Source organism: Lithobates pipiens, unplaced genomic scaffold, assembly GCF_037356315.1.
Source record: "Lithobates pipiens isolate NorthernLeopardFrog02 unplaced genomic scaffold, aLitPip1_a1.2 Scaffold_22, whole genome shotgun sequence".
Taxonomy (NCBI): Eukaryota; Metazoa; Chordata; class Amphibia; order Anura; family Ranidae; genus Lithobates; species Lithobates pipiens.
In genome coordinates, this window is record NW_027507784.1 from 23412700 (window position 1) to 23434928 (window position 22229).

The window sequence follows — 22229 nt, forward strand, 5'->3', positions numbered from 1 at the left end:
TTTATTCCCTAGGATCTCTGCTAAAAAATATATATATCATTTTTGGGGGGTCTAAGTGATTTTCTGGCAGAAAATACAGGATTTTTACTTGTAAGCAACAAGTGTCAGAAAAGATTTAGTCTTTAAATGGTTAAACTGAGAACTTTACACACTGAGATGATTTCATTCATTCAAGTGTAAACATTGTATCATTTTGTTCTTTTCTTGGCAGCCCAGAGAGGAGGAAAGGGTTGCTATGACGACTCAGTCAACTTGCACTGACTTCTATACAGAAGTCATTTCAATGTCCCGCTGTAGTTCTAAATCGGCTTTTTATCAGCACAATCGGCCGATGCCGATTATTTAAAAAACTGCAAATATCGGCCGATATATCAGCCGGCCGATATATCGGTCGACCTCTAGCCTTAAGTATCTCATCCGTGGTAAGTGGGGCCTCCAGCAACTCTACCTGGGATTGCCCGAGGACTGGCAGGCCAACGCCACTGAACAGTGTGGCCATTTCCCCATCCGATCCCCCGGCCACAGTCAAGTACAGGGCTGCGTAGAAGGAGCGGAATTCCCCAGCCACTATATCGGGATCCGTCAGAAGGGACCTGTCTGCAGAGCGGAGGGAGACTACCACCGGAGGCTTATGATCCAAATGGGCCAGATAAGCCAACAAACGCCCCGAGCACTCACCACTCTCGTAAGACCTTTGCCTCACATAGAATATATTTATTTCGGCCTTTTCGAAATAGAGATTACTCACCACCCTGGATTGTAGTTTTAGCCTGTCTGCCGCAGATGGAGAGGGATTGTCAGCAAACTCACGTTCTGCAGTCGCCAAAAACCTCTCCGCCTGCTCCACCACCCGCGCCGAAGTCTTATGATACCTAGAAATGTGTTGGGATAGGTAGAAACGGGCATGAGACTTAAAGGAGTCCCACACCAGCTCCAACGGTGCAGTGTGCCTATTGTTTTGGAAAAAGAACTCCCATTCATCTCCCGCTCCCTCCAAACCTGGGACCACTCCCAGCCAGAATGGGTTAAGCTTCCAATTGTAGGACGTGGGGGGCGCGTCCAGCCGAAGCTCAATCCAATATGGGGCATGGTCAGAAACAACCAGGGGGTTAAAAACAATGTTGCCCAATCTGGGGAGAAGGGTATCAGTCACAAATATATAGTCAATATGGGTATGGTATTGTGCGTGGCAGAGAAGCATGAGTATTGTCTGCCTGAAGGGTAGCAGTGACGCCACGTATCCACCAAGACAAGGTCCGATAAAAATCTACCAAATCTGGTACAAGTATGGGTGTGTGGGGTCATAGGGGGTATTGTAAGTCGGTCAAGGTCTCTACTGACTACGTTGTTAAAGTCCCCTAGCCATATTGCAGGGACAGAGGGGAGTTTCGACATAAATTGCAGCCCCTCCAATAGGGCCTCAAATTGGAAGGGTGGGGGTACATAGAAGGCCTGGAGCAATACTTCCAGGCCATTAATTCTAGCATGGATAAACGAATATCTGCCCTGTGGGTCTGACTGGATCAGTAGTGGAGTAAAATGTACCATCTTGGCTAGCCACCGCTCGGGAATTGTTGGTGTGTGTTGCCTGGTACACCCAGCCCACCCATGGTTTCTTAAGCGTCAGCACTAACTGGCTCGTCAGGGGGGTCTCCACCAGCACCACAACATCCGCCCTTTGCTTTTTCAGGTATGATAGGACCGCCCCCCACTTTAGTCTGGCCCTGATCCCCCTGATATTCCAAGTAACGCACTTCAGATTAGACGCACCAGGTAGTGTACCAATTCCAGCCATCAGATAACATGCAATAGTAGTGCGCATTGCAATACTCCTCTGCCTACCCTCCCCATCCTGCATCCCGCTGTTTTTGAACACCAATACCTTAACATAACAGTCAACATATAACATGAACACAACTATTGTGAACACACTGATCTGACCGGCCGCACGGCGCTGCGAAGCAGAAGCAGCCACAACACGCCAGGGTCAGGCAGAGCAGGGGAACCCAGCTTGTAGCAAAATAGTTACATTACAAACATACGTAAAGTCAGCTATGCTCACTGTGACAGTGGGGTCACTTTGGACACAGGGTGAAGTGTCATTGTTGTGAGGAATTAAGTTGTTTTGCATTTCTATTATTCATTTAAGTCTATCCTTGTGTGTAGTGTAAAGTGCCAGACAGATTGGCTGCTAACCCTTTGTGAAAAGATGTGTCTTGGGTGGGATCGTTTGAAGCATTGCAGACGTCTTGGGATGCTGGGCTCTTGTTCATGTTAAAACATGTGCCTTAGAATTGTGTATAAAAATACAATGTTGGTTTTTAATAAAGTCATTCCTACTTCAGCAAAGTCAGAGTGCGTCTCGTCTTTTTGCCAGAGGGATCGGCTCCTATAGGAAAGGGTCGTTTAACTGTGGATGTTGGTACCGATTGGATGTGTGTCTCGGAGAGGGAACATCGCAAACGGCGTTAACCCCCTTTATATTAGGGGAGCCGTTACACTCACGCTTAACCTTAACTTTAGTGGGGCAATTACTCGCTGCAAATCAGACACCCATGTGAGGGTAGCATCTCCTTGGTTTAAGCACATAGGATACCCATAACGGGGAAAGGGGTAGGATAAACAAGGGTGGGCACTTATCCCGGGTGTCATAACGGGCCATGACTCGCTGACGCGTTCAATTTTACGGGGCTGTGTGTAAGTCTCAAGGTCCGGATGCACACCCCAGGCAGAGAGATGGACAGAGGCAGAGAGGGACCTCCAGGATTGAGAAGATAAAAGAAAAAAGGGAGGGGGGGAAGGTCAGGGGCGTCCGGGGCAGAGAGGCAGTAAAAGGATTCAACTGGTGGGGGGGAGAACCGGGGGGGAAGAAAGGGGTAGTACCTGGAGTGTGATAGTTCCTGGCCCCACTTGTATGCTGTCTCCGGTAAGTCCCCAACAATGTTACCTCTCAGCAGGTCAGTTTATCGCAAAGCCTCAGGCAGGTTCCCTTGCGGGGGCCGCTCCACGTTCCAACCAGGCAAAAAACGCCTCGGACGTGTCAAAGAAATGCACCCCGTCCTCCCCGAAGCCTAGCCGGGAATAATATGGCATAAGAGTAATGGCGGATCATCAATTGGCGTTTGGCCTCAGTAAAAAGGGCTCTTCTCTTTTGGACATCCACCGTAAAATCCGGGAACACCTTGATTGCCACGCTCTTGTAGGGGATGTTACCTTTCAGTCTTGTGAGATGGAGTACCGCTTCCCGGTCACGGAAATTCAGCATTTTGGCAATAAAAGTTCTCGGTGGTGCTCCTGGGGGAGGGGGTTTGGCAGCCAGCCGGTGCGCCCTCTCCACCACAAAAGTAGTGGAAAACTCAGCACGTCCGAACGTAGAAGTGAGCAGGTTCTCTAAAAAGGAGGGGGGGTCAGATCCTTCTTCACCCTCAGGCGAGCCAACGAACCGTAGGTTGCACCTGTGGAGACCATTTTCCATATCGTCCTGTTTTGCCAGTCCTGCGGTAGGCTGGTGTTGAATACGCTCGGTGGTAACCTGCAATGGCGGCACCTCATCCTCCACGCGGCTAATGCGGGTCCCCGCCTCCATCACTCGCTCTCTTAGTCTCTGCATGTCCTGCCTGAGCAGGGAGACATCAACCTTAACCTCCTCAATCTTTCCCATTAAGGATTTCGTGCTGTGAGCGGAGCTCCCGTTTAGCGCTCCTCACTCCATTCCGGTCCAGGCCACGCCCCAGGTCTGTCAGAATTTTAGAAAGAAAATGTCCGATGAAGCCCACACATGATCAGAATGTCCGACAGAATGATTCCGTCTGACCTTTTATGCCGGACAGTCCAGTCATGTGTACAGGGCATTAGGAACGGCTTGGGACTGAAGGGAAGCATTGCAGAAAAGCTGTGTTTCTATCCTCTAATGCAGTGGTCCCCAACCTTTTTGGCACCAAGGACCGGTTTTGTGGAAGAATATTTTTCCAAGGCCCGGTAGGGAGGGGGGGGAGGAGTTCAACTCACTGTAATGTAGAATCGGTGGGAGCCCCAAGCTTGTTTCCCTGCAACTAAACAGTGTTATGGTATCAGGGTGACTGAAGCACGTTATTTCTATTACATTGGAATATAAAATGAAATAGTTTTACTCACCATAATGCAGAATCAGTGGGAGCCCTGAGCTTGTTTTACTGCAACTAGGCGGTCCCATCTTGGGGTGATAGGAGACAGTGACACTCGAAGTGTGTTGCTTATGTCCAATCTGCTCCGTAATCTTGTTTTGGTTGCTGTCACTGCAGAAAATCCATCTTCACAAAGATAGGATGTTGGAAATGGCAGCAAGCTTTTCAGTGCTTTTGTGGCAATTGCAGGATATTCTGCCTTGACTTTAATCCAGAAGGTATGGAGGTTTGAAGTCGTCTCAAACATACTTTTAAGGCCACCATCATTTGCGATCTCAAGCAGTTGATCCTCTTCTAGCACGGACAGAGTGGATTCACCTGGCTTATTCACAAATGGGTCACGGATCCATTCTTTCCCAATTCGGGGGTCTTTTGAGGATGGGAAATAATGCTCAAATTCTTTTGAAAGCTGAGAGAGGTGATCATGCACCAGCTGTGTGAAAGAAGGTTCTGGCTCAGTCTCTTTCAAAAGTTCTGATAATGTTGGAAACATGTCAAAAATACCATTGTTCAGTCGTCGCCCCCATAATTCAAGTTTGGCTTTGAATGCAGCCACTTTATCAGCAGACTTGAACACAGTTCTCATTCTCCCCTGAAGTGACAGATTGAGTTCGTTGAGCAGGTTAAATATGTCACACAAGTAAGCAAGTTTTGTGACCCATTCTGTGACACTGAAATGTGCTGCAAGTGGTGACTGTTTTTCAGAAAGAAATCTCTGGAGCGGCTCTCGTAACTCAAACACTCTGCTCAGTGATCTACCTTTAGAAAGCCATCTCAATTCTGTGTATAAGCGAAGACGAGTGTGCTCTGCATCCATCTCCTCACAGAGCTGTTTGAACAGACGTGAGTTAAGGGCATGTACTTTAATGTGGTTGATCATTTTAATCACAGCCTGCAAAACGTTGTTCAGTTCAGGTGACATTTTTCAACTAGCCAGCATTTCTCTATGGAGGACACAGTGCGTAGACTCACATTCGGAAGCAACCTCCTTGACCCGAGTAGTAAAACCAGAAAGCCGTCCAGTCATGGCAGCAGCTCCATCCGTGCATACACCAACACAAAACGACCAACTCAGTTTTCCTGACATATAATCATTTAAAGAATTGAACAATTCTGCAGCTGTGGTGTTGGTCGGCAAGAAGAGTGCACATAGCATATCCTCATGGACATCCTCCTGGAAAACATATCGCACAAAAACAAGCATTGTTGCCTTGTTGTCAACATCAGTAGACTCGTCGACCTGTATGGCATACCATGGTGACTCCTTAATTCTCTCTATCAGTTGTGTTTCAATATCCTTTGCAATTTCATTTATTCATTTAGCTACAGTGCTAGCCGAAAGAGGAACATGTGCCACCTTTTCAACCGCAGCCTCTCCTAACATTTCACGGCAAATGTCTTTTGCAGCAGGCAGGATCAACTGTTCTCCGATTGTAAATGGTTTCTTAGATTTAGCAATACGGTTAGCCAGGGGAGGGCTGGCAGCCCTAGGCCAGGGGGGCAAGTCCAGTCAAGTGGCCCATATAACCGGTGGTGGCAAAGTGATGGATAGGGAAAACAGACTAAGGTTTTCCATGATCACAAAGGTGGGGGGGAGGGTCAGGGAGGACAATGTGGCCCCCCAGGGCCCGTGGAGGACCTGTACCACCATAGCCTCCAAGAACTAAAGTGCAAACAAGTCCTTGTATGAATCCCTCAGAGCTGAGGACCTGACCCCCCCCCCCCCCCCCAGACCAACCTGTGAGGGACTACAAGGCCAAGCATTACCGCCTGAGATTTAAGGATTTGACCCCCCCAACTAGTGAAGGACTACAAGTCCCAGCATGAACCCCTGAGATCTAAGGATGTGTCCCCTTAGGTCCTGAGCTCTGAGGGGTTCATGCTGGGACCTGTAGCCTTTTACTTTTGGGATATCACATCCCCAAAAGTAAAGGACTACAAGTCCCAGCATGACCCCTGGCTGAGATTTAAGGATGTGATCTCCTCCTCTGCTACCAGCTCATTCTCCCATGACACATATGCTCCACATTACACATATGTTCTAATTCATTCACTGCTCCCTCACCTCAGGCAGAGGTGCTTCTGTCAGTCAGTGACCATTCCCTTCCCTCAGGCAGGCTCCGAGGCGCATGCCGCCACACAGGAGAAGATGGAGGGAGGAGGTGAGTGGATAAAACACTAATAGGCGTGGTGGAGGTGGAAGATCCTTTCCTCCTGGGGACTGTGACATCACTGGTTGCTAGATGCCAGTCAATCCTAGCAACCCCTGCAGATGATAGCGGCCAGCAGTGGAACAAACGCATCTTGGCCAGCAGAGTCACTTTGTGAGTAAAGCTATGCCACACAGAGACACCGCTCCACATTTCCCTGCACAGCGAGAGAGAGACCCTGCTCCACATTTCCCTGTACCTGATTAGAGCCATAGGCTCTAATAGGCTTCAAAATAGGGTGGACTCAGAGCGCAGAGCATTGCACTTGGAGCCCACCCAGGTGTATTAGAAAAGCAAATGAATATTTTCATTTTTTTTAACACTGAATCGGCTCTCCACCAATCAGGATAGCGCAGGTCTAATACCCATCACCTGATTGGCTGGAAGGTCAGGCGCTCCTATTGGACATCTAGCAGGAGGAAGCATGGAGGACACAGGAGCCACTGCCTGACCCTCTGCCCGTCCCACAGCTCATCCCCGTCATCTGCTGCCTGACCCACCACCAAGATGCGGTAAGTGGCAGTCAGAAAGCGAGCGGGCAGGGGTTGTGCTGGTTAAATGCTGCTGGGGGGGTCGATGCGGCTGCATTTGATGGGCACAGTGAGGCTGCATTTGATGAGCACAGTGTGATTGCATTTGATGGGCACAGTGAGGCTGCCTTTGATGGGCACAATGTGGCTGCAATTGATGGGCATAACGAGGCTGCATTTGATGGGCACAGTTTTGCTGCATTTGATGGGCACAGTGAGGTTTCATTTGGTGGGAAAAATGAGGTTGCATTTGGTGGGCAAAGTGATGTTACATTGGTGGGCACAGTGAGGTTACATTTGATGGGCACAGTGAGGCTACATTTGGTGGGCACAGTGAGGCTGCATTTGATGGGCACAGTGAGGCTGCATTTGATGGGCACAGTGAGGCTTCAATAATGGGCACAATGTGGCTGCAATTGATGGGCACAATGTGGCTGCAATTGATGGGCAAAATGAGGCTGCATTTGGGCACAGGGTGGATGCATTTGATGGGCACAATGTGGCTCCATTTGATGGGCATAGTGAGGTTGCATTTGGTGGGCAAAGGGAGGTTGCATTTGGTGGGCACAGTGAGGTAACATTTGTGGGCACAGTGTGGTTGCAATTGATGGGCACAGTGAGGCTGCAATTGATGGGCATAGTGAGACTGCAATTGATGGGCACAATGAGGCTGAATTTGGGCACAGTGAGGTTACATTTGGTGGGCACAGTGAGGTTGCATTTGGTGGGCACAGTGTGGCTGCATTTGGTGGGCACAGTGTGGCTGCATTTGGTGGGCACAGTGAGGTTACATATGGTGGGCACAGTGTGGCTGCATTTGGTGGGCACAGTGTGGCTGCATTTGGTGGGCACAGTGAGGTTACATTTGGTGGGCACAGTCTGGCTGCATTTGGTGGGCACAGTGAGGTTACATTTGGTGGGCACAGTGAGGTTACATTTGGTGGGCACAGTGTGGCTGCATTTGGTGGGCACAGTGAGGTTACATTTGATGGGCACAGTGAGGTTACATTTGGTGGGCACAGTGTGGCTGCATTTGGTGGGCACAGTGTGGCTGCATTTGGTGGGCACAGTGAAGTTGCATTTGGTGGGCACAGTGTGGCTGCATTTGGTGGGCACAGTGTGGTTGCATTTGGTGGGCACAGTGAAGTTGCATTTGGTGGGCACAGTGTGGCTGCATTTGGTGGGCACAGTGAGGTTACATTTGGTGGGCACAGTGAGGTTACATTTGGTGGGCACAGTGAGGCTGCATGTGACGGGGGGGGGGGGGACATGTAGGAAGACAGTGAGATCAGCAACACTGCAGCACACCAGTGTGAGCCACATCATAGGACCAGCTACTGCACATGCTGCTGAAAGAAACTTCCTTATCTGCAGAGAGGGGGAGAGGCTGATCACAGCTCACTTACTTGGAAGGAAGGACCCAGCATGAGGCTCAGTCATCACAGCTTCCACAGCCTCCCATAGAAAGCACTGTCTGCTCTGTTTAAATGTTCCCGCCCACACATCCTATTCAGACGCAGCACATAGGCTGCTCAGAGTGTGGGCGGGCACAGAGAGAGAGGGGGCTGGAGGAGGCGGAGCGGATCCACCCTCTTCCATTCGGCTGTGCTCGCAATCATGGGCGTCCGCAGCAGGGGGCAAGGGGGGTCAAGTGCCCCCCCTGGAATCCCCAAGGTGCTGCCACTGCCGCCGCCGCCATGCTGCACCACTTTTTTTTTTTGAGTCCGCTCTCCGCTCCTGTGTATCACAGCGCTGGATGGCTGTGTTCGGCGGCCGCTCTGTAACACAGTCCTGCCCCCCCCAGGCCATCTCGTGTGATAGTAGAGAGAATCAACGCTCCGCCTATCACATGAGCCGGTCTGGGGGGGGCGGAACTGTGTTACAGAGCGGCCACCGAACACAGCCATCCAGCGCTGTGATACACAGGAGTAGATGCCCATCCTGTGCTACAGTGCCTGGATAGGAGGTTCGAGGGGGGGGGGGGGTGGCTGCAGTGCTCTCCTCCACCACCGCACTCTCCTGCCCCCCCCTGCTCTTCTCTTCCACCCCCGCACTCTCCTGACCCCGTGCTCTCCTCCACCACCACACTCTCCTGACCCCCCCCCCTGCTCTCTTCCACCACTGCACTCTCCTGCCCCCCCCCGAGTGCTCTCCTCCACCACCGCACTCTCCTGCCCCCCCAGTGCTCTTCTCCTCCACCACCGCACTCTCCTGCCCCCCGTGCTTTCCTCCACCACCACACTCTCCTGCCCCCCCGCTCTCTTCCCCCACCGCACTCTCCTGCCCCCCGTGCTCTTCTCTTCCACCACCGCACTCTCCTGCCCCCCCAGTGCTCTCCGCCACCGCTGCACTCTCCTGCCCCCCCCAGTGCTCTTCTCTTCCACCACCGCACTCTCCTGCCCCCCAGTGCTCTCCTCCACCACCGCACTCTCCTGCCCCCCCAGTGCTCTCCTCCACCACCGCACTCTCCTGCCCCCCCAGTGCTCTCCTCCACCACCGCACTCTCCTGCCCCCCCAGTGCTCTCCTCCACCACCGCACTCTCCTGCCCCCCTCCAGTGCTCTCCTCCACCACCACACTCTCCTGCCTCCCCCCAGTGCTCTTCTCCACCGCCACACTCTCCTGCCCCCCCCAGTGGTCTCCATCACCACCACACTCTCCTGCCCCCCCCCCCAGTGCTCTCCTCCACTACCACCACACTCTCCTGCCCCCCCCCCCCCCCAGTTTTCTCCTCCCCTGTTCTTGCTGCTCTCCAGCTCTCCCCATCCTTCTCTAGCCACCATCCCAGTGCTTTCCCCCCCAGTGCTCTCCGCCCCTGTTCCCCCCAGTGCTCCCCCCCCCGTGCCCTTCACCCCCCCCAGTGCTCTCCCCCAGTGCTCTCCTCTCTCCCCCTGTTCTTTCCCCTCCAGTGCTCTCCCCTCAGTGCTCTCCCCTCCCCCCAATGCTCCCCCCCTGTTCTTTCCCCCCCCAGTGCTCTTCAGCTCTCCCCATCACTCTCTAGCCCCCACCCCAGTGCTCTCCAGCCCTCCTTACTCCCCACCCCTGTTCTATCTGTCCCCCTGGTGCTCTCCAGCCCCCCCCCAGTGCTCTCTACCCTCCGTGCTCTCCACCCCTGTTCTTTTTGGCTCCCCCTTAGCACCCTCCACTCCCCACCCCTGTACTCTTCTCTCCCCCTGCATTTTGCGCCCACCCATGTGCTCTCCACCCCCCATAGTGCTCTCTAGTCCCCCGTGCTTTCCACCCCTGTTCTTTCTGGCCCCCACTGGTGCTCTCAAGCTCCCCCTCATTGCTCTCCACTCACCCCTGCTCTTTGTGCCCCCCCCCAGTGCTCTTCACCACCCCACACTCTTAGCCCCCCAGTGCTCTCAACCTACCATGCTCTCTACCCCTGTTCTTGTTGGGCCCCCCAGTGCTCTCAAGTTCCCCCCAAGTGCTCTCCGCTCCCCACCCCTGTGATCTCCACTCCCCCTCACTCTTTGCCCCCACCCATGTGTTCTCCAACCCCGCCAGTACTCTTTGCTCCCCCTTCTCTCCAACTCCCACTCAGTGCTCTCCACTTCCCCAGGACTAGAGGGCAGGCTGACTGGGGCCAGAAAATGAGGACGGCTGAAGGTGCAGGTGGCCAGGGAGCACTCCATCTCACAGCAGACAGATCCTCTGGAAGGAGCACCGTCCCCATCCAAAACGAGAACAGACCCTGCCTGCTGCTGCCCATCATGGATATCCTGCTGGCATGCAAGGTACTGTACCGAGCATCAACAACACACCTTCCCACAGACAGGGACTGCAGACGGGGACATGGGGCACAGGAGGGGCTGCAATGATGTGCACAGTAAGACTGCATTCACAGCACAGTAAAGCTGCATTTGATAGACACAGTGAGGCTGCATTTCATAGTTTCATAGTTAGTAAGGTTGAATAAAGACACCAGTCCATCCAGTTCAACCTGAGTGTCTACAATTGTCCCTATCCCTGTATATTACACACTCACAGTGGTCCCTACCCTCAAGGAGCCCACAATCCAAGGTCCCCATTCATACACTAGGGCCAATTTTGGACAGAAGCCAGTTAATCTACCTCCATGTCTTTGGTTTGTGGGAGGAAACCGGAGTACCTGGCGGAAACCCACGCAGGCACAGGGAGAACATGCAAACTCCAGGCAGGTATAGTCATGGTTGGGATTTGAACCACTGACCCTTCTTACTGCTAGGTGAGCGTGCTACCCACTACACCACTGTTCCGCCCAAATTTGAAGGGCACAGTGAGGCTGCATTTGGTGGGCACAGTGAGGCTGCATTTGGTGGGCACAGTGAGGCTGCATTTGGTGGGCACAGTGAGGCTGAATTTGATGGGCACTGGTGAGGCTGCATTGAGCTCTTGCATCAAGTCTGCAGCCTCTGTCCATCTCCTGTAGCATGTCTGCAGTCTCTGAGGGAGTGTGGAGAGGAGTCAAAAGTGGGAGCACCGCCGGGATGGGGGTCATGGGGGAAGTCAGACTTGTGTGGACTGTGGATAGGAGACTATAGGTTAAAACCTCCAAGCTGGAGCCGACTGACTGAGCCCTGCACAGTGCACCTGAGAGGAGGTCAGTAAAAGCACCGCCAGGCCAGTCGGGGGTCACTGATGTAAGGGGGGAGTGAATATGATAATGTAAGGGGCACTGATCTAAAGGGTTTCCTCCTTATATTAGTAACCCACCCCCCTTACCTTAGAGTATTCTTTCTGCAGAAGGTGGTTCCCCCCCCTCCCACGTTCTGAGTTTCTGGGGTCCCCATTGATGATTGATCACTTACCACTATTAACTGGAATTTGAATATATATATAAAGCCCTATGTGATTTCATATCTATATCTAATACTCTCTTCATCAAATGTGCTTTAAAATGTATGGTATGTAATGTGCTTTCATGAACAAGAAAATAATGACGTTATGCTGTTGGGCTGGTATGAAATTTTTTCCAGGGCTGGTTTTTGAAAGCATGGGCGTCCGCAAGGTTACTCAGGTGGCTGCGTACCATGCCCATATAGTCTAGAGAATGTACATCTTTTTACATTGCAATACATCTGTTGTTGCCATATTTTTATCTTTATGAAAACAGCCAATACAGTGACAATATGAGATCAAAATATGGCCACAACAGATGTATTGCAATGTAAAAAGATGTACATTCTCTAGGCTATATGGGTATGGAACACAGCCGCCAGAGTAACTTCCAATACAAAGTGAAGATGAATTATCTGTTATATAACACACATGTATTACCAGTGTAAAGATTTTCATGAGATTGTCGAAAAGGGGCGGAGCATGAGTGGCCTTGAAATGATGCCCCCCCCTGGAAAAAGTTCTGCGGATGCCCATGCTCGCAATGGACACAGACTCTCAGCTCAGAAGCCGGGAACAGCACTGTGACAGGACAGATGTCCGCTCACAGCACAAACGTTCCTGCGCTTCTGGGCTGTTATCCAGCCCTGTCAGCCTCCCTCCGGACCGAGCAGTAACATGTGGCCAACTGCGGAACTGCACATCATGTGCACTTCCCAGCTCAGCTGACAGCACATCAGCCTTTTTATAGGGAATCAGAGCAGCCCAGGGGGAAAATGCATCCCTGCCCCCCAGCCCAGCCCGCCCCTGCGGTTAGCCACTAAGAATAAGGCTCTCAATGCAGACGCATTTATCGAAGAGGTGGTCTTCAATAATTGCTTCTGTCCTTCATGTTCACGTTTTTTTCTTTTGAAAAACTCAACCGGCTTGTCTTTTAATGAAGGGTGTTTGGTCTCCATGTGGCGAAGCCGTTTTGAAGGTTTCATGGCTTCATTGGATAGCCGCTCACCACATATTATACAAAGCGGGTTTGGAGAATGTGAATCACCTGATGCAATGAACCCATAATTTAAATAGGATTCTTGGTATTTTCTTTTAAATGCAGCTTTCTTTTTGTTTGCAGTCTTAGAAGAGTCTTCTGTTGTCTCATCATTGGGTCTTTGCCCCTTTTCAAAAAAGCTCTGCAGTGACGTTTGTTTTTTACTAATTTTGGCTAGTTGGCAAAGCCTGCCACCAGATGGAAATTGCCACTGCTGCGGCCTGTCTCCAGATGTGAATTGCCACTGCTGCGGCCTGTCTTCAGATGTGAATTGCCACTGCTGCGGCCTGTCTTCAGATGTGAATTGCTGCGGCCTGTCTTCAGATGTGAATTGCCACTGCTGCGGCCTGTCTTCAGATGTGAATTGCCACTGCTGCGGCCTGTCTTCAGATGTGAATTGCTGCGGCCTGTCTTCAGATGTGAATTGCCACTGCTGCGGCCTGTCTTCAGATGTGAATTGCCACTGCTGCGGCCTGTCTTTAGATGTGGATTGCCACTGCTGCGGCCTGTCTTCAGATGTGAATTGCCACTGCTGCGGCCTGTCTTCAGATGTGAATTGCCACTGCTGCGGCCTGTCTTTAGATGTGGATTGCCACTGCTGTGGCCTGTCTTCAGATGGGAATTGCCACTGCTGCGGCCTGTCTTTAGATGTGGATTGCCACTGCTGTGGCCTGTCTTCAGATGGGAATTGCCACTGCTGCGGCCTGTCTTCAGATGTGAATTGCCACTGCTGCGGCCTGTCTTCAGATGTGAATTGCCACTGCTGCGGCCTGTCTTTAGATGTGGATTGCCACTGCTGTGGCCTGTCTTCAGATGGGAATTGCCACTGCTGCGGCCTGTCTTCAGATGTGGATTGCCACTGCTGCGGCCTGTCTTCAGATGTGGATTGCCACTGCTGCGGCCTGTCTTCAGATGTGGATTGCCACTGCTGCGGCCTGTCTTCAGATGTGAATTGCCACTGCTGCGGCCTGTCTTCAGATGTGAATTGCCACTGCTGCGGCCTGTCTTCAGATGTGGATTGCCACTGCTGCGGCCTGTCTCCAGATGGGAATTGCCACTGCTGCGGCCTGTCTCCAGATGGGAATTGCCACTGCTGCGGCCTGTCTCCAGATGGGAATTGCCACTGCTGCAGCCTGTCTCCAGATGGGAATTGCCACTGCTGCAGCCTGTCTCCAGATGGGAATTGCCACTGCTGCGCCCTGTCAGCAGATGTGGATTGCCACTGCTGCGGCCTGTCTTCAGATGTGAATTGCCACTGCTGCGGCCTGTCTTCAGATGTGGATTGCCACTGCTGCGGCCTGTTTTCAGATGGGAATTGCCACTGCTGCAGCCTGTCTTCAGATGGGAATTGCCACTGCTGCGGCCTGTCTTCAGATGTGAATTGCCACTGCTGCGGCCTGTCTTCAGATGTGAATTGCTGCGGCCTGTCTTCAGATGTGAATTGCCACTGCTGCGGCCTGTCTTCAGATGTGAATTGCCACTGCTGCGGCCTGTCTTCAGATGTGAATTGCTGCGGCCTGTCTTCAGATGTGAATTGCCACTGCTGCGGCCTGTCTTCAGATGTGAATTGCCACTGCTGCGGCCTGTCTTTAGATGTGGATTGCCACTGCTGCGGCCTGTCTTCAGATGTGAATTGCCACTGCTGCGGCCTGTCTTCAGATGTGAATTGCCACTGCTGCGGCCTGTCTTTAGATGTGGATTGCCACTGCTGTGGCCTGTCTTCAGATGGGAATTGCCACTGCTGCGGCCTGTCTTTAGATGTGGATTGCCACTGCTGTGGCCTGTCTTCAGATGGGAATTGCCACTGCTGCGGCCTGTCTTCAGATGTGAATTGCCACTGCTGCGGCCTGTCTTCAGATGTGAATTGCCACTGCTGCGGCCTGTCTTTAGATGTGGATTGCCACTGCTGTGGCCTGTCTTCAGATGGGAATTGCCACTGCTGCGGCCTGTCTTCAGATGTGGATTGCCACTGCTGCGGCCTGTCTTCAGATGTGGATTGCCACTGCTGCGGCCTGTCTTCAGATGTGGATTGCCACTGCTGCGGCCTGTCTTCAGATGTGAATTGCCACTGCTGCGGCCTGTCTTCAGATGTGAATTGCCACTGCTGCGGCCTGTCTTCAGATGTGGATTGCCACTGCTGCGGCCTGTCTCCAGATGGGAATTGCCACTGCTGCGGCCTGTCTCCAGATGGGAATTGCCACTGCTGCGGCCTGTCTCCAGATGGGAATTGCCACTGCTGCAGCCTGTCTCCAGATGGGAATTGCCACTGCTGCAGCCTGTCTCCAGATGGGAATTGCCACTGCTGCGCCCTGTCAGCAGATGTGGATTGCCACTGCTGCGGCCTGTCTTCAGATGTGAATTGCCACTGCTGCGGCCTGTCTTCAGATGTGGATTGCCACTGCTGCGGCCTGTTTTCAGATGGGAATTGCCACTGCTGCAGCCTGTCTTCAGATGGGAATTGCCACTGCTGCGTCCTGTCTCCAGATGGGAATTGCCACTGCTGCGGCCTGTCTCCAGATGGGAATTGCCACTGCTGCGGCCTGTCTCCAGATGGGAATTGCCACTGCTGCGGCCTGTCTCCATATGGGAATTGCCACTGCTGCAGCCTGTCTCCAGATGGGAATTGCCACTGCTGCGGCCTGTCTTCAGATGTGAATTGCCACTGCTGCGGCCTGTCTTTAGATGTGGATTGCCACTGCTGTGGCCTGTCTTCAGATGGGAATTGCCACTGCTGCGGCCTGTCTTCAGATGTGGATTGCCACTGCTGCGGCCTGTCTTCAGATGTGGATTGCCACTGCTGCGGCCTGTCTTCAGATGTGGATTGCCACTGCTGCGGCCTGTCTTCAGATGTGAATTGCCACTGCTGCGGCCTGTCTTCAGATGTGAATTGCCACTGCTGCGGCCTGTCTTCAGATGTGGATTGCCACTGCTGCGGCCTGTCTTCAGATGTGGATTGCCACTGCTGCGGCCTGTTTTCAGATGGGAATTGCCACTGCTGCAGCCTGTCTTCAGATGGGAATTGCCACTGCTGCGTCCTGTCTCCAGATGGGAATTGCCACTGCTGCGGCCTGTCTCCAGATGGGAATTGCCACTGCTGCGGCCTGTCTCCAGATGGGAATTGCCACTGCTGCAGCCTGTCTCCAGATGGGAATTGCCACTGCTGCAGCCTGTCTCCAGATGGGAATTGCCACTGCTGCGCCCTGTCAGCAGATGTGGATTGCCACTGCTGCGGCCTGTCTTCAGATGTGAATTGCCACTGCTGCGGCCTGTCTTCAGATGTGGATTGCCACTGCTGCGGCCTGTTTTCAGATGGGAATTGCCACTGCTGCAGCCTGTCTTCAGATGGGAATTGCCACTGCTGCGTCCTGTCTCCAGATGGGAATTGCCACTGCTGCGGCCTGTCTCCAGATGGGAATTGCCACTGCTGCGGCCTGTCTCCAGATGGGAATTGCCACTGCTGCGGCCTGTCTCCATATGGGAATTGCCACTGCTGCAGCCTGTCTCCAGATGGGAATTGCCACTGCTGCGACCTGTCACCAGATGTGGATTGTCACTGTCACCTGCCACCAAAGCGTAACAGATTGTCACTAATTGGTTTTATTATAACAGTCCCAGTATAAAAGTATTATAACAGTCCCAGTATAAAAAGTATTATTAAAAGTCCCAGTATAAAAGTGTAGCGGGGTCTCTTTAAGAACTATAAAACTACTGTTCCCAGAACCCCGCTGGTTCCCAGGATGCTTTGAGTTATGCCCCAGAGACTTATGGGGGAGGAAATATAAGGAGGGGGAGAGGCCTAGTTCGCTCTCTTTGGACACCCCCCTTTCTCCTAGCAAGAGGAGGTCTGTGCTGGACTGCTGAAAGCACAGGGCCTGAAGCCTGGGCCTTGTGCTCTTTTCCAAAGAGCTCTCTGCCAGCTTAGTTGCACCTGAGAGACATTTTCTCATCTTTGCTGCAGTACACCAGAAGGATTGAAGACTGGGAGGTCGGTGGATTCCTGTTCCTAGATGAAAAGGCAGAGAAACCGGACTTGGACTTGTCCGGGTGGTGAGAGCTGTTTAAAGACAGATGCTTTATCTTTATTATACGTTTGGATTACAAAGTTGTTCTTCAAGTGCACCACCGAAAGATTGCTAGCGAATATTGTTTCACTGGACTTCCAACTAGATCAGTCAGGCCTGACTGCATAGGTAGACAGTGCTGGGTGTTTACCCATGTGGGGAAGTAGCTGAAAAAGGGCAGCGCTAGAGTTGCATAGCAATACTTTATTATGCTGATTACTCTGTTTATCTTTATTACTGGTTACTGCAGGGACCTGATTATGTGTTGCAATCCAAATGTTTGATTCATGTTATTCCTTTTATAAAAACAATAAGTAAAGTCAGTTATTTACTTTCAAGGATTGTCTATGAGCTTGAGTTATCCACCCACGCACACACACATATTTAGAGTATAAGCGATTTAATGTGTATTGCTAGATACTAACTGTGCCAAAGTGGGTAGAGCAGATTGCCGGGGGGTTGGCGGAGCTGTGCTCAGGACCCAAACCAAACTTGCGGCCCTCTTAAGTGAGGGTATAGCTATAAAAGTATTATTAAAAGTATAAAAGTCCCAGTATAGAAGTGTTATTAAAAGGATTATTAAAAGTCCCAGTATAAAAATAGTATTAAACGTCCCAGTATAGAAATAATATTAAATGTCCCAGTATGGAAATAATATTAGATGTCCCAGTATAGAAATAATATTAGATGTCCCAGTATAGAAATAATATTAGATGTCCCAGTATAGAAATAATATTAGATGTCCCAGTATAGAAATAACATTAGATGTCCAATGATAGAAATAACATTAGATGTCCCATGATAGAAACAATATTAAATGTCCCATGATAGAAACAATATTAAATGTCGCATTGTAGAAATAATATTAAATGTCCCATTGTAGAAATAATATTAAATGTCCCATTGTAGAAATAATATTAAATGTCCCATTGTAGAAATAATATTAATGTCCCATTTTAGAAATAATATTAAATGCCCCATTGTAGAAATAATATTAAATGCCCCATTGTAGAAATAATACTAATGTCCCATTGTAGAAATAATACTAATGCCCCATTGTAGGAATAATACTAATGTCCCATTGTAGGAATAATACTAATGTCCCATTATAAAAATATTAGAAGTGCAGAGTGCACTGTACTTACTGTTCCAGCATGGGAGTGAGGGGATGAGCCATTGAAGACTGCGGGAAAGTATTCAGTGAGGGTGGGCGGGGAGAGATGAGGTCACTCTCTCAATCTCTCCGTGTAGCAGCAGCCTTATGGTAGGGTGGGACAGCGGCACGCCTGTGCGTAGCGCAGAGAGATGAGGTCATCTCTCTGCTTGGTCGGCCGCAACGCTGACAGTTTTCTCCGTCAGCGGTGAAGCTGAAGCCTTAGCTTGCCACAGCCCGCGGGTTGATGATCTCGGCCCTGACAGTGTCCTTGGAGCTGCGGCCCACCTAGAGAGGCGGTACGGCCCGGCTTTGGGCCGCGGCCCGGGGGTTGATGACCTCTGTGATAAAGACTTGCTTGGCTGACATTCCTTCTGGCTCCAGATCCTGCTTGCTGTTCTACTACGCTCATCTCTGGCTCCCTGACGTTTTGGCTTGTCTGACTATCCATTCCAGTTCCTTAACTCTGGCTATGTTTTGACTATGTTTACTCTGTTTACCTTTTTTATTATTATTAAACAACTGTGATTTAACTGTACTTCTGTCTCAGTCTGATGTACGTCAACAAAATGGCACGGGCAGGCAAATGGGCGTACATGTACGTCCCTTTAAATTTGCCGCCCTGCCATCGGGAGCACGCCGCCGGCAGCGCGCTCCCGCGCTGGTCGTGACCTCCGTGATCGTCTCACGGAGCGGCCAAATCAAGAAATGCCGTTGTAAACAACTAGTGACTAGTTGCGTTTACAACTAGTAAACGCAACTAGTGACGGTGATCTCTGCTCCATGTGATTGGGTTGAAAGCCCAACCCCCCCACAGTTAGTAACACACCCCTAGGAACACTTAACCCCTACACTGCCACCCACTGGTTAACCCCTTCACTGCCAGTGTCATTTACACAGGAATCACTGCATTTGTATAGCAGTGATTACTGTATAAATGACAATGGTCCCAAAAATGTGTCAAAAATGTCCGATGGGTCCCCCACAATGTCGCAGTCACAATAAAAATCGCTGATCGCCGCCATTACTAGTAAAAAAAAAAAATAATAAAAAATTATTAATGAAAATCCTATAAAACTATCCCTATTTTGTAAACGCTATAACTTTTGCGCAAACCAATCAATAATCGCTTATTGCGATTTTTTTACCAAAAATATGTAGAAGAATAGGTATCGGCCTAAACTGAGGGAAAAAAATGTTTTTTTATATATTTTTGGGGGATATTTATTATAACAAAAAGTAAAAAATAGTGTTTTTTTCAAAATTTTCGCTCTATTTTTGTTTATAGTGCAAAAAATAATAACCGCAGAGGTGATCAAATACCACCAAAAGAAAGCTCTATTTATGGGAAAAAAAGGACGTCAATTTTGTTTGGGAGCCACGTCGCACGACCGCGCAATTGTCAGTTAAAGCGACGCAGTGCCGAATCACAAAAAGTGGTCTGGTCTGTGACCAGCAAATTGGTCCGGTCGGAAAGTGGTTAAATGAATAGAGCATGCTAGCTTTTACTTAGCTCATCCTGTCTACTTAAAACATCCAATCATGTGTGAGCTCAAATAAATTTTATTTACTTTTTCCTTCAATGCAATTCTGTATTCTATTCTATTAATAGACGGTTGTTTTTTGGTTATATTAGTGTCAGCAGAATATTAGTTGGGACCAGGATCCCCCAGCGATGGTGTGAAAGGCTGGATGTTGGTAAAAGGGCATTGGTGTACCCCGTGTTGAAAAGCCTTCCTCCACATGTCCTCGTTGGTGTAGGGATATTGGAGACATAATTGAATTTAACGTCCAGGTGGGTTCTGATCCAGGTTTGGTAGCTCATCACTTTAGTGTAGATCCCAGGGAAATTGGGGGAGGCACATCCTATTCCCGAACTCACAACTCCAACCTGGTACCATATGCCCCGGACTTTACACACAAGAGGTCCTCCTGAGTCACCCTGTAAGACATCAATAATCATCAGCTGCACCAACATCTATCTGTTCAGGATAGAAGGAAGCAAGGAAATGTGTCAATCTTGGCTTTGCATGAATGTGCAATTACACAAATTAGTTAAGCACTCAGTGGGTATTGAATTGGTACTGCACACGAACTTGAAGATGTTGCAACCATGTACATTTTCATTTGCTTAAAGCAACTTTGTTGCCGAGTAAAAAAGTAAAAAAAAATCAACATTTGCGAAAAAAGAGGAGTTACACTCACCCACCATGCTATCCATTGTTCTGATTGCAGAGCAAAGACCTTTTCACATCTAACATACTTTTAGGTGTATCCCATTATTGGTCATATGCTCTCTCTGTGGTTCCTCTAGCCGACTTCTACATCCCTACAGAGCACAGTAGTGATGGGTCAGCAAATGGAACCACAGTGCATGCTGGGGGACACAGGGGTTGAATGTGAAGATTTTTCAGGTGGATGAAGATCTTAGAAATGAATGGTGAAGTTCTTCATTTTTGACATTTTTGTACTTAGTAAAGGAATGGAGTGGGGAGGGGAAAATGGGGTGTGGAAGAGTGGTATGTAAATTGGTGCATTATATAGATAGAGATAGAGAGATAGATAGAGAGATAGATAGAGAGATATAGATAGAGATACAGTGGGGATTGAAAGATTGGGCACCCCAGGTAAAAATGTGTATTAATGTGCATAACGAAGCCAAGGAAAGATGGAAAAATCTCCAAATGACATCAAATTACAGATTAGACATTCTTATAATATGTCAAAAAAAGTTAGATTTTATTTCCATCATTTACACTTTAAAAATTACAGAAAACAAAAAAATGGCATCTGCAAAAGTTTGGGCACCCTGCAGAATTTATAGCATGCACTGCCCCCTTTGCAAAGCTGAGACCTGCCAGTGTCATGGATTGTTCTCAATCATCGTCTGGGGAGACCAGGTGATGTCAATCTCAAAGGTTTTAATTGGCCAGACTCATCTGATCTTGCCCCAACAATCAGCACCATGGGTTCTTCTAAGCAGTTGTCTAGAAAACTGAAAATAGTTGACGCTCACAAAGCTGGAGAAGGCTATAAGAAGATAGCAAAGCGTTTTCAGATGTCAATATTCTCTGTTCGGAATGTAATTAAGAAATGGCAGTCATCAGGAACAGTGGAAGTTAAAGCAAGATCTGGAAGACCAAGAAAAATATCAGACAGAACAGCTCGCAGGATTGTGAGAAAAGCAATTCAAAACGCACGTTTGACTGCACGATCCCTCCAGAAAGATCTGGCAGACACTGGAGTTGTGGTACACTATTCCACTATAAAGAGATACTTGTACAAATATGGTGTTCATGGAAGAGTCATCAGAAGAAAACCTCTTCTACGTCCTCACCACAAAAATCAGCGTTTGAACTTTGCAAAGGAACATATAGACAAGCCTGAGGCATTTTGGAAACAAGTTCTGTGGACCGATGAGGTTAAAATAGAACTTTTTGGCCGGAATGAGCAAAGGCACGTTTGGAGAAGAAAGGGCACAGAATTTAATGAAAAGAACCTCTGTCCAACTGTTAATCAGGGGGGTGGATCAATCATGCTTTGGGGTTGTATTGCAGCCAGTGGCACAGGGAACATTTCACGAGTAGAAGGAAAAATGGATTTAATAAAATTTCAGCAAATTTTGGACGGTAACTTGATGCCATCTGTGAAAAAGCTGAAGTTAAAGAGAGGACGGCTTCTACAAATGGATAATGATCCTAAACACACCTCAAAATCCACGGGGGATTACATCAAGAGGCGTAAACTGAAGGTTTTGCCATGGCCTTCACAATCTCCTGACCTCAACATTATTGAAAATCTATGGATAGACCTTAAAAGAGCAGTGCATGACGGACAGCCCAGAAATCTCAAAGAACTGGAACACTTTTGTAAGGAAGAATGGGCAAAGATACCTCAAACAAGAATTGAAAGACTCTTGGCTGGCTACAAAAAGTGTTTACAAGCTGTGATACTTGCCAAAGGGGGCAGTACAAGATATTAACTCTGCAGGGTGCCCAAACATTTGCAGATGCCATTTTTTTGTTTTCTGTAATTTTGAAAGTGTAAATGATGGAAATAAAATCGAACTTTTTTTGACATATTATAAGAATGTCTAATCTGTAATTTGAGAGATTTTTCCATCTTTCCTTGGCTTTGTTATGAACATTAATATACATTTTTACCTGGGGTGGCCAAACTTTCCAACCAGACTGTAGATAGAGATAGAGATATATAGAGATAGAGATATAGAGATATATATACTGTATGAATTA

At 49.4% G+C, this 22229-nt stretch overlaps 1 protein-coding gene across 1 annotated transcript in view; it reads right to left on the reverse strand.

The window, feature by feature from the left end:
* Window positions 1-19603: 19603 nt before the first annotated feature.
* Window positions 19604-22229, reverse strand: part of LOC143925628 (serine protease 33-like) — a 58204-nt gene continuing 55578 nt past the window's right edge. The window contains exon 6 of the mRNA XM_077450095.1: window positions 19604-19918. Within this exon, the coding sequence (XP_077306221.1) occupies window positions 19604-19918 (315 nt within the window). The remainder of the gene's footprint in view (window positions 19919-22229) is intronic.